At 30.8% G+C, this 14,699-nt stretch overlaps 1 protein-coding gene across 3 annotated transcripts in view; it reads right to left on the bottom strand.

Moving 5' to 3' along the window:
• Positions 1 to 1,786: 1,786 nt before the first annotated feature.
• The window catches only part of LOC118190875 (voltage-dependent T-type calcium channel subunit alpha-1H-like), a 401,335-nt gene continuing 388,422 nt past the window's right edge, over positions 1,787 to 14,699 (bottom strand). For all 3 annotated transcript variants that reach the window (XM_085815548.1, XM_085815546.1, XM_085815545.1), the window contains exon 33: positions 1,787 to 14,094. In XM_085815548.1, the coding sequence (XP_085671674.1) occupies positions 13,118 to 14,094 (977 nt within the window). In that variant the 3' untranslated portion in view covers positions 1,787 to 13,117. The remainder of the gene's footprint in view (positions 14,095 to 14,699) is intronic.

The raw sequence follows: 14,699 nt of genomic DNA, 5'->3' as shown, positions 1-14,699 counted from the left end.
GGACTATAATCTTTACGTCTGCTCATTTCTGCTATTTGGAGTGTTAAGTTTGATACTTGTAAATGTTGAGCGATATTAGATGATGGAGAAACAATGCGAGCTACCTGAGGTGGATTGGGATTTAATTCCCATATGTCGTTTTTCCGATTGGTTAGTCTTAGCAGTTTCCTGATTAGCGCATTGGGTCAGTTTCATGTCAATAATTTGAATGAGTTTTTGAGATCGTATAGCTAAATTTTCAGGTATGTGAGGATCATTATTCCTAAAAGGATTAATAATATTGAAGAAAAATCCATTTTTAATTTGATGGAGTTCTTCTAAAACAACAGAATCGTATTTAGCTTCAAATAACTCAAGATTTTGTCTAAAAATATCAATCCTAGCTTTCTGATCCAAGATCTTTACCGTATCCATCATCAAAGAAAGCAAAAAGAAGAGAAAACAATATTTACTTTAGCGACACCAAAGCTATGAAGCCTTGCCAGTATCAGAAAACGTAATTCTTTGCATCATCAAAACAGAAAATCTTTAGGATGAACCTCGGAGTTCATGCGAAAAACACACTAAGCCTAATTTGGCCTAGCTACACGCAACACGAAAACGTTATTTTTTCAGTTTCACTCATCAAAAATATAAAGTCGCACCAGATGGAATATCACGTAAATTGCACTTAACATATAATACTTAATTACAATTTAAATAAACTTAGAAACACAAAATAAAAGCATAAATTGAAGAGCTCAGCAACTTCTATACCAAGGTCTATAGTAGGTCGTCTGCGCCGATACACAGTATAGCGCGTTGGAGATAATTTTTTTCCCATACAGTGTTGCCATTGCTCTCTTTGAAATCGATGAATTTCTTAATCAAGAACTCATAAATGCTATACAAAATATGAAATAGATAATAAAACAAACTCCAAATTTGGACTTACAGATGCCCATATTCGGGTGGAGACGAAGGTTATTCAAGATTTGATGGTTCTAGGTACCGTTGTTTTATCACAATGCGAGAAACATACATACATACATTTATGCAGATTCTTCATTATTTCTTAAAATATAATACAGGGCGATAATATTTGGTGGCATCAATTTGAAAAGTGATTCAGACTTTTAAAGTTTTTGACGCAAAATGCCAAAATGAAATTAATAGCCCTTCTGGGCTAACGCCCTTTGTACTAAAAATTAAAAAAAAAATGCCTTGGACAAGAGGAAAAAAATAGAAAGATTATACCTAATAAAACATAATCCAAAATTTCACATTACAGACTTATTGTAACAAAACATTAGATTTTGTTTGCGAATGATGAACCGAAAGTGTTACTTTACTTAACACTCATTGCTATTTAAAACAAGATTTAGAAGAAAGGTTATGTCCTGGTCCCATCAGATTTTTTTAATATTTATAATTAAAAAGAGATGTTGTATACTTGTATACTTGTATTAATGCGATATTTTTTATTGTAATGTATTTTATGTTCCGTTAATGATTATTTTGTCATATCTGTAACATATTATTTAAGGCACTGAGAAATTTATGGTATGGAAATAATCCATAATCGTGATACGATTGAAAGCAGCATGAAAACAAAAAAAAGGTATTTAAAGTGATTTAAGAATAAAAGAAAAATTTGAAAATAATATAATTTTATATGTGTATTTTGATATTTCAATTTATATTTTGTGAATTTTCTGTTTAAACTAGATTTATTTAAATATGAATTTCCTTAGAATGCTTAGTCGTTTTTAAAAATCAAATAAAAACAAATACACTAAACCGAAAGTGGTAATGATAAATTTTATTATAAATTTGAAGCTGTTGGTTTTTTGTAACAACAGCGTGCAGTCTTCATTCTTAGGCGGAAGAAACAGTCATTTTAAATTTTAGAATAATGTACCTAATATACATATGCCACAGAATGTTTGGAATACAGCTGTATAATATTCAAAAGCTGAAACCAACACTTTCCTAATGATGTTTGTGTTCGGTATCTAATCACTAAAACAGGAAGTGATTTCAATCTGGCAAGGTCGGATTCAGCTGATTCTCACAGTAAGAAGCTAATAGAAAACTTCTCATTTAGGTGAACGTAACTCTAAAAATTTTAAGCAAATGCAAATTTAAACTTGTTTTAACAATAGTACGCTCAGAAAAGGAACAGAAGCCATTATGGAGAAAAACGTGCTTTTGATAGCACTGCTACGAAAGAATTTAAACAAATTTCATCAATAATTGTTTTTAATCCCGTCCTCATAAGATAGGGATAAAATTAGTGGCATTAGTAGCTAATAGAAAAATAGCGATTTTACACTACTATTGCCAGAAAAAAAGACAATCTTGGAATGCTTTAAATGTAAAGATTATTTCATTAACGTATAAATAACTAAGCTTATAAAGACAATGCGAAGTGATTGTCAGAACCACAAAATATGGTCATTAGTTCAAGTATATAACGAATCCGACCTTGTTAAATACAGTTACATACAATTTGCTAAGTTCCTGTTTTCAGATTCAAAGATTAGCATGCAGAACTTAGAAACTTTGTGCAAGCCACATAAATAATTTATATATACATGATTGTTATCACAGTGAGTATTACTCTTTTCCTGAGCAACAAGTGAGCAACTTCCTCAAATAATCATTAAGGACGACGACAACAAAAAGTGACTGCTTCATTTTTATTCTTAAAAATGTCAAATTTTAATAAATTCCTTATTTCACGAATTATTTTATAAATTCCTGATGCACATATCTCGCTGGTGAGGTTTAAAATCTGACATACCATGTCACAAAATTCACCAAATCAAATTTCAACACTAATATATTTATCTCAACTTTCATATAAACAAGTACTTTATTACTATCTTGTGGACCCTCATTTTTATGTCAAAAAGTAATTTTAAAGGACAGTAGAGTTTACGAATCTAACTAATTATGATAGAAAAATAAAAGTATCTTAGATACATATACGCAATTTAGCGGCTAGCAAAAATATGAGTAATACACTTCACATATATTAGGTCCACCAGCGGCCGAGCGGTAAAGTCGCTGAATACTGGTAGTTCGGTCCGAGGTTCGAATCCCGCGAACGGGCCGGCTGCATGGGTGTTTTCGTGGTTTTCCCCATGTGTAACGTGTATACGAGCCAGTTTCCCTTAGAAAGTCCTCCACGAAGGCATCCCTTCCCTTAGGCAGATAGCCCTAGTGTGCTTTGCCATAATTAAATACACACACACATACACGCTTCACATATATTAATGAAAGTGAACCGCAATAATCAATTTCGCTCTTTTTTGCGCTGCAAGAAAAATTAGCTAATTCCTTTTATTTACATATTTTCTTAATCACCTAGATTTCAAAGCATAATATTCTTCTTAAATATACAATAATATCTCTGAAATTTACAGTATATAATGTATATTACCTTCTCGAAAGTAATTTCTAGGATAAAATCAGTAACTGTACAAACATAAACAACATATATCACTAGCAGGTTGTTTTTAATCTCCAGGTAAGGCATTACTGGCAATTGTATTTGGTACATTTCTTCAGGATTTTCAAACCTAGAATATAACTAAGATGATTTCCGTGACATGGAACATCAAAGAAAACCCTTTCATAACTAGAAATCTATAATTTCTAAGCTAATTTCTATGGCAGATAATTTGGTGTTCTATTAATCATAGCTTATACTTCCTTATAAAGTTTATATACATGCTATAAAACTAATATTAGATGTTTATCCCGAAAAATACACTTTTAGTATTTTAAGCGTGGTTGTTCGCAGGTTAATCTCATGACTGAATACGTCGATTGGGCTAAAAAAACTATCAAATTCTCGATTCTTCCCGATAGCTAATAAATGCCATTTATTGTTATTACATCAGACGAGAGATATGTGCATCGCTATCTATCAGAACATGCTTTTCCGGATTCGAGTAGGATTTTCAAGTTTCAAAAGGACCTCGCTGCCTCTGCATCGAGAAGAAATTAGTAATAGTTTATACATTGTTTTTCATAAACGAAAAAAAAAAAAAATTGTGGAAAATTTTATCTGGACGTACGACAACTAACCAAAATATTTTAAACGTATACGTAAAATAAGAATACTTAAAATTTTGTATTTGTAAGTAGAAATAACATTTAATTTTTGTATTTAGGATCAAGAACTGGTAAAAAGTGACAGCTTACTGGGCTATTTTATTTCAGATTAAAAAATTTCCTTTAAATGAAACTGCACTAAAAACTGAAAAATGTACAGAAAAAGACGTTTACTATCGGTAGGTTTTGCGTACTAACATAATAACTAATTTATTTTTTTGTATAGTTGCTATAAAAAAGAACATTTCAATTAAAACAACTTGGCAAAGTATTTTGTTGTAAACTTATCCTGAAATGAATTCAAAGCTTTTCTACTGACTTAAGATCATTGCGCATTTTAATATATAGTGATTCTCTTTTCTCGCTACAATTACTACAGAAAATTAGTGTGTCAGAGAAACTTGCTGCAGAAATTCAGGGAATTATTAAAACCTTGCAATATCTTGATATTGACATTAATACTTATGTTCGTGAACTCTAGAAATTTTGGAAACAAGATGGCTAATGCTCTAGCAAAATCAGCATGAAACTTCAGGCTGACTTCAATCTGAGTGCTCCAGTTTCTTACTGGAAGCGCTTTTATAGAAAAGACGCTATCTGTATTAGGAACAAAGGATATCTTGTCTCACCAAAAGCACAATGGGCAAAATAGTTTAGCCCTACAGTTTTTCACAGAATGAAAGCTGATAAATTTTCAACAGATTTTAAATTAACTCAAATTTTGTCAGGATACGGCAAGTTTAAAAGTTATTTCAGCTTGCATCTATTTCGGCTTGCATAAAATCTTTCGTGCAATCGTGAAGATTTTAATCATATTCTTCTAAGGTGTGCGTGTCATTTCTAGCAAAGGAAGATATTTTAGGCCACTTTTAAAGGGCCTGTACCTATCTTGGTCACCAATATTTTCGCATTTTCTAAAATAATTCATTGCTGAGTTATTATACATTTGTTTATTTATTTTGTAAATGCTATAATTTGTCTCTGGTATACTTTGTGAAAAACGAGGAGGTATAATTAAAAACAATGTGTCAGTTATGTGTCAAGTCACTTGTTATTCAAGCTTTACTATATATTTGTCACAGCAAAGCGCTATATATTTGTTATACAACATTTTTGTATTTGAAATTCATCAAAATGATACAGTTACATCGCGTCAACAATACATTTCGTATACATATGCCAGTAAATTTTTCAAATTAACAGCAATTTAAAATTGCATACTATCAGTGAAATACTATAGTTTGTTATGCAGTCACTTTTTGATGTAGGGAGGGCACTAGGAAGGAAATAAAAGTGTTAAAAGAAGCATAAAAATCATCATGATTCAATTTAGAAATTTTCATTTGGCCTGTATATGATAAAATTTTAAATATTTGTTATCATTAAAACATGAATTGAAATGCTAATCCAAGGCTTTTTACTGCAGCAGCAATTTGGCAAATATCATCAGTTACATTTTATATAGCAAAGAACGGTTTTTAAAAAGTGCAATAAAATTTGACACTTACAGACTTTGCCCAATTGCCGGAAACATATTTGCAATGAAACCGAATAGCCACAGGTTTAACTAAAACAAATTTTTAAAAAAAGTTTCAAAGTTGGCCATTATACATACTGCATATTAAACAAAATGCCAGAAACACATGGCATTAACGGGTTGAAGAACAGCTACAGAATGCCAGATGTTTCTGATTGTATAAAGCTTTTACTCAGAGTAGGATAATGTAAAAAGGAAATATAAACAGAAAATATTTTATTTTAGGTCACACTTAATAAAACAACATTTTTTAGAAGTCGTTTAGAAATAATAATCACAAAAATTAATATGATTACTTAACTTCCAACTGTTTGCGGCTGTTGCAAATAAAGTTCTTATAAATCGAGAGATGTGATTACGCAAATTGTCCCTTTCAAGATGAGGTCAGGGAGACCAGAAATGTCCTCAAATATAAAACCCGATCGACGCATTTGGTCAAGAGATTAACCTATGAGTAAATACCACTTCTTAATAAGATTCTTTACAAATAGTCCGATTGTCTTGATGACTATTCTAAATCGATGTGAAGGCAGTGATTTACCTAATAAAAAAATTCCTACTCACTAAATTTCTGTGATCTTCACAAGAGTAAAAGGGACAATTTCCAATCACATTTTATCTATAATTTGAAAAGGCAGAATAGGCAATATTTTACTCTATAAAATTGAGGTGAAAGATAGTTATAATTATAATAATCTTTACAAATGTAAACATTTTTAAAACTATTTTACATATTTATCGTAAACGTTGGAAGGGATATCTCAAAGTATACACATATACTCTATAAATTATATAAAAGATAAAGACCAAACATACGATGCTCTTTACAAGTGTTATAGAGAAAATAAAATGGAGTTTGAATAAAATTACATCACTATCAAATATGCTCAGTTTTAAGAAATTTCATAGAAAATTTGCAATAAATTTATGTAAAGATCAAACACATACTTAGTTAAAAAGAAGTTTTAAAGAATAAAATTACAGGCCTTATATTAGTTAAATTTTCTGAAAATATTACTTTTCTAAGAATTAGACAGGAGAACAGACCCTTTTAATTTAAGGATAGTAAATGTTTAATACTAAAAAATTATGAAATAAGTAATCAATAAGATCATAAGATGATAATATTTTTTAGGTCAACTAACGAGGAATGAAAAAGATAGACGAGAGATTTCAATGTAATCATAGTAGTTTGATTCAGATTTTATTTTAAAACGAACTACTCGGCGACATAAGTTTTGAATAATACATTCGCAGAAAGGTGATTTTCAAGAAGGAAATATATTTTAAGATAAGGTATCAAAATCATCTGCAATTCAGTAATACACTAGCAGAAATATTATTTCTGTGACAAGAAATTACGTACAGAATAATTTCCAGCATAAACAACAGAAAACATACTTTTTTGATAATGCACTTCAATTCACGTTTTCGAAGAGTTTTTTATAAAATACCAGAAAGAGAGGAAAATATGCAGTTTGAAATAAAATAATTCAAAATTTCTTTGTTTTCTTTTTTATCCATTGCAGTCTAATAATTTATTTGAATATGTGCCAAATTTTTCTAGAATAAAAGGGGTGCTGAATTTTCCATTTGAAATTAGATAAATATTAAAATATTGTATTTCGTTGAAAAGTAAGTAACAATTTTAAATTATATTGCTCAATATTTCTGCATTTTGTAGAATTTTCGTCTGTCTTTTTTACTGTTATTAGTTTTGGCCTGATATATATTTTTCTCTATCACGTGTTATCTTTTCCCAATTAACATTTCTATCTTTTTATGCAAAATTAAAAAATAGTTTTTTTATTCATAGTTGACTACAGTGACATTAAAAAGCACTGCTAACAGTAATTCTGCTTAAATTTTGTCCTAGTCAAATTTGAACTCAGCTCCATACTTAGTTAAAGAAAAAAGCTGTATTTCGTGCTAAACTGCACTGGATCAGTGTTGCTGTCGTATAATGGATATTGATTAACCTACAGTTCAAGAGCCATGCTAGAAAAAGTTTGTAGCATTTCGCTACATACTTGAAAACTAATGCAATGAAATCGCAACAAAGGAAAAACAGAAAGCTTGTGACGAAACTTTGAATGCTCCTTTGCATTTAAATTTGGACACGAAGCGAGAAGAAACGAAGACAGCATGAAGTTTATCATACTGAATGATTATTTAGATTAAAGAAAAGGCAAAGTGTTTTTATTTGCCTTACAAGTAGTAAGATATAATCAGTTAAATCATTCTGAAAAGTACTATTTCTTACCAATTTCATGCATTGTATCTTATAAAATAATATAAGGATATAAAAACAGGAAATATTTTTAAAATTATATCTTTATATCTTATATTGATAATTAAAACAATTTATCTTTAATAACAGGAAAGAAATATCTAATCGTAGTGTGACATCTGTATTTAGATCTAGGTACTTACATAGTAACGCAACTACCTTGGCAAAATTTAGCGATTTTTTGAGGACGAAGAGGTAAAAGCTACTTTTCGGATGCAAGTTGGTGGGTTTCACTCATTTAAAAAAAAACAAATACCCTAATTATCGATATTTATAGTAAGTCGGTAAACATTATCAATATATGAAAAGAAAACATACTTCAGCAGTTTATATTACAAATTTGAATTATTAAACAACGATTACATAATATATTAAAAATAAAACACTTACATTCTTCTTCAAATCTTTCTGTAATTTTTTTGCATTATTATTCTTCCGAAGTACACAGCGGTCTTTTTTTGCTTAAGAAAATATTAAGAGAATTGCGGAGACTCGGCTTCGTCCAATTCTCGGCATAAGCGACTATCTAGGAAACACATTTCCTCGTTATTCCCTACAGAAAATTTTCAGTAAAATTGTGTATCCGTGCAGAAAAGTTTTCGCAGTTTCCAACATTGTTGGCAAATTACACAAGCTCATATTTTAAAAATAAGGTAAAAATATGAACATGGTTGACGGAAGAATGGTTATGCGCATGGGGTCAAGAGTTTGGCACATTCTGAAAATCTGGCGACTTCTACTGAAGTGGCTCCGTTAATACGTAAGTATCCAGATCTATTCCATACAAAGCTGTCTTTCTGAGAGAAAGCATGAAGATACAAACCTTGTAGTTCAGCAATGAATTTAGCTAAATTGCTTAATTGCTAAATTGAAATTCTTCTTCGTTTAACATAGCAGTCTTCACTGCACAAAATTTTATCCTTCATTCATTTTAAAAGGAATTAAATAAAAAAGTTCCAAGATTGCACATAAGAGGTGAAATATATGAGATTTAAAAAATCTCAGTTACATATTTTCCGTTATATTAGATATTAAAATGAAAGAACGTATTTGCTCTAGAGATCAGAAAAGTAATTGTCGATGCAAACTACGTGAACACAGTTGGAAGAGGAGATATGAAAAGATTAAGAAATAGCACATAATGTTTTCTTGCTTTCTTGCTGGCAAGAATATATTTACAAAGGCATAGTAGTAAATGTGATACAAATATATGAAATTTCACGTTACCATTTAAGATTGAAAATTTATTCCCTGCATTCTCAGTTTCATGAGATTTGATGATACTAGCACTGCAAGGCATTGAAAACGAAACTAACAGAACTCTGAAATGCTGAAAACGCTACTGATTTTGATTACACTTTAAATTTAACGAGAGGATGAAAAAATGAAAATATTATAAAAACTTGTTTAATAACCCCCAGGAAAATTCATGATATAAATAGACAATGAACTACGATTAAGAGGAAAAATTTCGAACCTTAATGCAAAATCATTTCTTACATATTAACGAATATACTGTAATTAATAATTTAAAGAAATATAACAGATCTGTCTCTTTAAAATAAAGTAACTCTTGTTAGAACCATGCAGATTATTATTCTGTACTAAAAGTGTGTAATTTATGGCAATGGAAGCATCTTTTATTGACTACAATTATGCAAAAATGCTTATAAAAATATTCGATTATGTACATTATAAATTTTATGGATTAGGCATATAGTAGAACGTCGGTTATTTAAACTCCAGTTATCCGAACACTGCAGTTTCAAGGTCAGATTACAAACAGAAACGATTTATACAACATTTGTAATAATGGGATCAAGAATGCAAGGTAAATGGGCCCACCAGCGGCCGAGCGGTAAAGTCGCTGAACACTGGTAGTTCGGTCCGAGGTTCGAATCCCGCGAACGGGCTGGCTGCATGGGCGCTTTCGTGGCTTTCCCCATGTGTAACGTGTATACGAGCCAGTTTCCCTTAGAAAGTCCTCCACGAAGGCATCCCTTTCCTTAGGCAGATAGCCCTCGAGGCTTTGCCATATAATCACACACACACGCAAGGTAAATGATATGAAGATGACAGGAAGAGTTGTAAATTATAAGGAAAATAAAATTAATGAGCGATTAATATCGAGGTTAATGATCTCGGGCATCAAATTTTAAATCCTGATGAGATCATATCTATTTACGATTAATAAATAAAGAAATAATAATAATAACAATAATTATAAAAATAACAATAAGTAAAGCATTAAACTGCAATAAAGCATTTATTATGCTAAATAATTCTGTCCATCATGTTTGAAGTCTTTATATGTTAGAAAGAGTTATGAAATGGTTGGAACGGCAGGAACGTTGTAATTCAATTTTGTATTAATGCGCAAAAGAAATTCGTGATATGGCCACATATAAAAAAGAAGAAAGAAACACAAAAAATAACGTGAAGTATTTTAATTAATCATTGAAAAATATAACTACTTAAGCCTCTACTTTTGTAAAAATACTTACCATATATTTTTAAGAGATGGTAGGTGGCAAATATTGTTGTTACTGATCAGCGTGCCCTTTGAGACTGCGTTATACCGGAACGAAATAAATGTCGCACTGGCAGCAAAAATATGAGAAAAACTGCGTATCCGAAACTGAGACGGTCGTGAGCGTCTCAGAGTGCCGACATCCTATTGCATTATGGATTAATTCAGTTAAAATATTATAAAATATATCATCCACGCACACTTTTAATTCGTTAGTTTGCTAAATAATACATAGTTTTAATTTAAACGAAAATTAAAGAACTTACTGCACATCAAATGGCAGTACTGCTCAGAATTAAAAATTTGTCAAGCTGTGGGGATGACTAATAGAGATTTTAAGCCACAGAGAAGATAAATGTCCTGGAGTCGTAACATAATGGAACGTTAAAACAAAAAGTACAGGCGTTTCTGATCACTTTGTATGCCACATATTATCTAATCAATCTCTCAAACAGTTTACCTACTTTCTTCGTAAAATTGATGAACAAGAAATTAATAGTGAGAACGTGATAGAGAAATAGAACTGAATTTTCAAATTAGTTCCAAAATTGTATAACAGCATAATACAAAATCCATTTAACTATTTTTAAATTTTGCAGGCCATCATATGCGTATGGGCGTATCATATGATTAAAAAGTCAAGAGAATTTTTATCCTACCTCATTTTAACAGAAAACCAGGTTTTCCACAATTTTTTATCAGCTATAAATATTACCATAATTAATATTCATGCAGTGCCAATTTATTTCATATAAAACAGCTACGCAAAGAAATGTACCTAATATGGAATAAGCAAGTCAACAGAATGTTTTCAAGAATCTATTTAAAAGACATATTAGCCATTAGCTGTCTTTATAATTACTAAAAGTTTTCATGTTATTGATTCTCAGACACTTTATTTTCGCATTTTAATTTGGATTTCTGAATATAAATGAAATTCTACTAAATTGCTTAGTGAACAATTCTAATAAAAGGTTTTCCAAGCGAAAAAAATTTTTCATAAGTGAAACATCGGGAAGATTAGGTATTTATCGTCTAGTATTAACACAATTATGTTATTAAGCTGATCAACAAATTAAGGTAAAATTATTAATGTAATCACTGAGGCTAAGAACTGTGTATTTTGAATTAAATTCATCAAAACATAGCTAATAGTACTAATTAATTATTTGATTAAAGTAACTCAAATTAATACAACGCTAAACTTCTTTTCATAGTTCAGAAAATAGAACCTGAATCAAGACTCGTTTAGTACAAATATTAGTGTTTTGAAATATTTTGAAATGCAGAAAAGAGTTTTAGTAATTTAATGAAACAGTATAAATTAAATTTCAAAGTATGCTCGTCCTGTTTCTTTAAAACGAATGATGCATTTAATATAATTCTGTGAATTAGTGACTTATGAGCAGAAAGAAATTTGCCTTATCTACTCATCATTTTTTTTTTTCAGGTAAAATGTAATTATATATGTTCTACCTACCTGAAAGAGAGGGAAATCTTAATTTGTACACCCAGAATATGAAACAGCAACTTGAAAGCTATACATACTATTTTTATTGAACATATTTTCTTTATATGAATACGATTAAGAAACTAGAATTTGAAGATACGGGAAAGCAGATGCGACTGCGTTAAATTGAACATTCTTAATAGGAGAAGAGTGTAAATAATTCTATGATTGCTGTGCCATACTCTGGATAAGAAAATGTTTTATTTCCTTCCCTTTGAGATACATAGATTATATAAAAAACATTTGTCCATTTCAGTCAGATCCTATTTTGAAGATCGTTACGACACAGCTGTCACACAATTGCAACAGTTGAAATGTATTAATGATTTTTCTAGAAAAAAAAGTTCTATTTGGTGCTTTTCTACTTACATTATTTACAGTGAAAAACATGTATAAATACAACATCACATAGAAAAGATGCATCATCTTCAACATCATTTTGTACATTTTTGAAAAACATTTTAATTAATTTTATTTTTGCTAAGACCTGTAGCAGACCCGCAGTTATATTTTTGATTTCAGGAATGCATTATTCATTTTCAAACCTAAATTTTGAAAGGTAAAGAGACATAATTCTATAGGAATGGATAATTCTATTATCAAAAATTTCTAATTACTGTTTTAAAAAATGTAATATATGTATAATTAATTATATGTGCAAAATACATTATATTCAATTTTTATGCAAAATAATTGATATTTGATTTTTATAACTTAATGCAGAAAACACTAAATTAAAAAAAAATATTTCGATATATATTTTGCATCATGAAAATTTGACGTCTAATTTGCCTTGAAATCAGTTTTATTAATAAAACAGGATATTTTTTAAGGTAACCTTCCTCCTCAACTATCTCATCATTTGAATCTAGTTTCTAAGAAACTCTTATAATAATGCATTAAAGAACTAGTTCGTTGATTTAGGCTTTGTTCGTTGAGAAGTTATTTGCTCTAATATAAAGAAGTTAAAAAGAAGAAAAGTGGTAAAAGTGATAAAGTCAATACAAATCTACAGTATCTGATAAAAATACTGTGATGACCTAAATGACATTCTGTTATTCAAAACACAATTAAAAATTATCTGAATTTTCCCCCTAAACTATTAAGATTGCAAAATTATAACTACGGGTCTTTGCTTCACATTCGTTAGCACTGGTCTGGAGGTTTTGTTATACAGTGACCAATATTATCGTCTCCTGTCACAGGCATACCGCTACACCGTCTTGTTCCAATGATAAGAACAGCTTTTTGATCATTGGGATCAACAACAAGAACGTCTTCCATTTCTTCCTCTTCCTCTACCTCATCCAGTCCAAGCATTCTCAAGGAAGAGGACTGAGATACGGATATGCATTGACTGGAAGATGATGGCTGTTGGATATTTGTGGACTCAGGTTCTTGTCCTCCTCCGTCTTCCGGAGCGGCTTCTGCACCGGAAAGCGTTCCGGATATAGTAGTAGATGAAAAATCATCTGAAGCCGTCCAAGAAACAGTATCTAATCCCGGTTGGGATCGCAATTCAGGGTAATTCCTTAGCAGTCCATTTGTAGATGTAGCTGATTCTTCTTCCTCTACATACCATAAAAGGCCGTTATCTTCTTCAACACCTTCTTTCTCTTCATCCTCATCTGATAATAATACATCACAGATAGATAACTCATCCTCTAAAGGACTAGTTACTTCTTGTATGACAATACTAGCACACGCTTGATTTTCATCATCATCATCATCATCCACAGGAATAACAGTTGTAGATGGTGCACTTGCATCATCACTAGATTCGGCACTTATCATTCTGATGGGTGGACCAACATATTTAGATTTAACCACCTGCTGTCCTGTTGTTTTTTTGCCTTTCATAGGTGAGCGATATGAGCCTCCATCAGACAAACCAGAACTACATAAACTGATTACACTGCCAACAAGAGGTGTTGGGCTGAGCTGCGACACAGAAGGTTTGTCTTCCGAATCTCCAGCCTCTAGTGTGTGACGTCTGCCTCTGTTGTCACTTGTTGAAGCAACAGGCCAAGATAACGTGGGAGAAGTTCCGTTGTCCTCATGAATTGATATGGTTGCTAATGGACTATACTGAGCACTGGAAGTTCGATCTAGGAAACTAGTATCTGCAAAAACATAAAAAGCATTAATTTAATAATCAGTGATCAGTTTTTAAATTTTTAATAGCTTCAGATATTTATAATGATATTAAAATTGAATTGCTCAGTAAATGCTGAAAAACTGAAAAGCAATTAAACAATCGTTACTTAAACGGCTATGTAGTTTAATGTTTTTACAACAAACATATGCAATTAGACTTCTTTTTTAAGTTTACCCAGAAGGACTCTACTCAGAACCTAGGGAGGGGGAACGATGTTCATCTTCATGATGTAAAACATGCCTTGTAATTTTGATTGAAGTTGGTATTCTCGTACAAAGCTTCGCAAATTCAGTTCAGCACTTCTATTAGAAATTGGGGCTGAAAATTACGTAAGATATTCAAGTCTTATTGTGAAATCTACTACAGAAGAACTTTATTACTGTTCTTCTAGTGTATGACAGAGATTTACTGCCCAATAATAAAAGATAATAATAATAATAATAATAATACAGTAAGCCGCTCATTTACATAATACATGACTTACGTAAATTCTCAGTTATGTAAGCAAGTAAATGAATATTTTAGTGTCTTTTCAAAGTTCACTTAAGCAATTTGTTTTTGAACTCGATT

Source organism: Stegodyphus dumicola, chromosome 4 (assembly GCF_044657685.1).
Source record: "Stegodyphus dumicola isolate Sdum_Otavi_A_Nest chromosome 4, ASM4465768v1".
Lineage (NCBI taxonomy): Eukaryota > Metazoa > Arthropoda > Arachnida > Araneae > Eresidae > Stegodyphus > Stegodyphus dumicola.
Note: the sequence above shows the minus strand (reverse complement) of the source record. Positions and strands in the feature narration are given on the sequence as shown.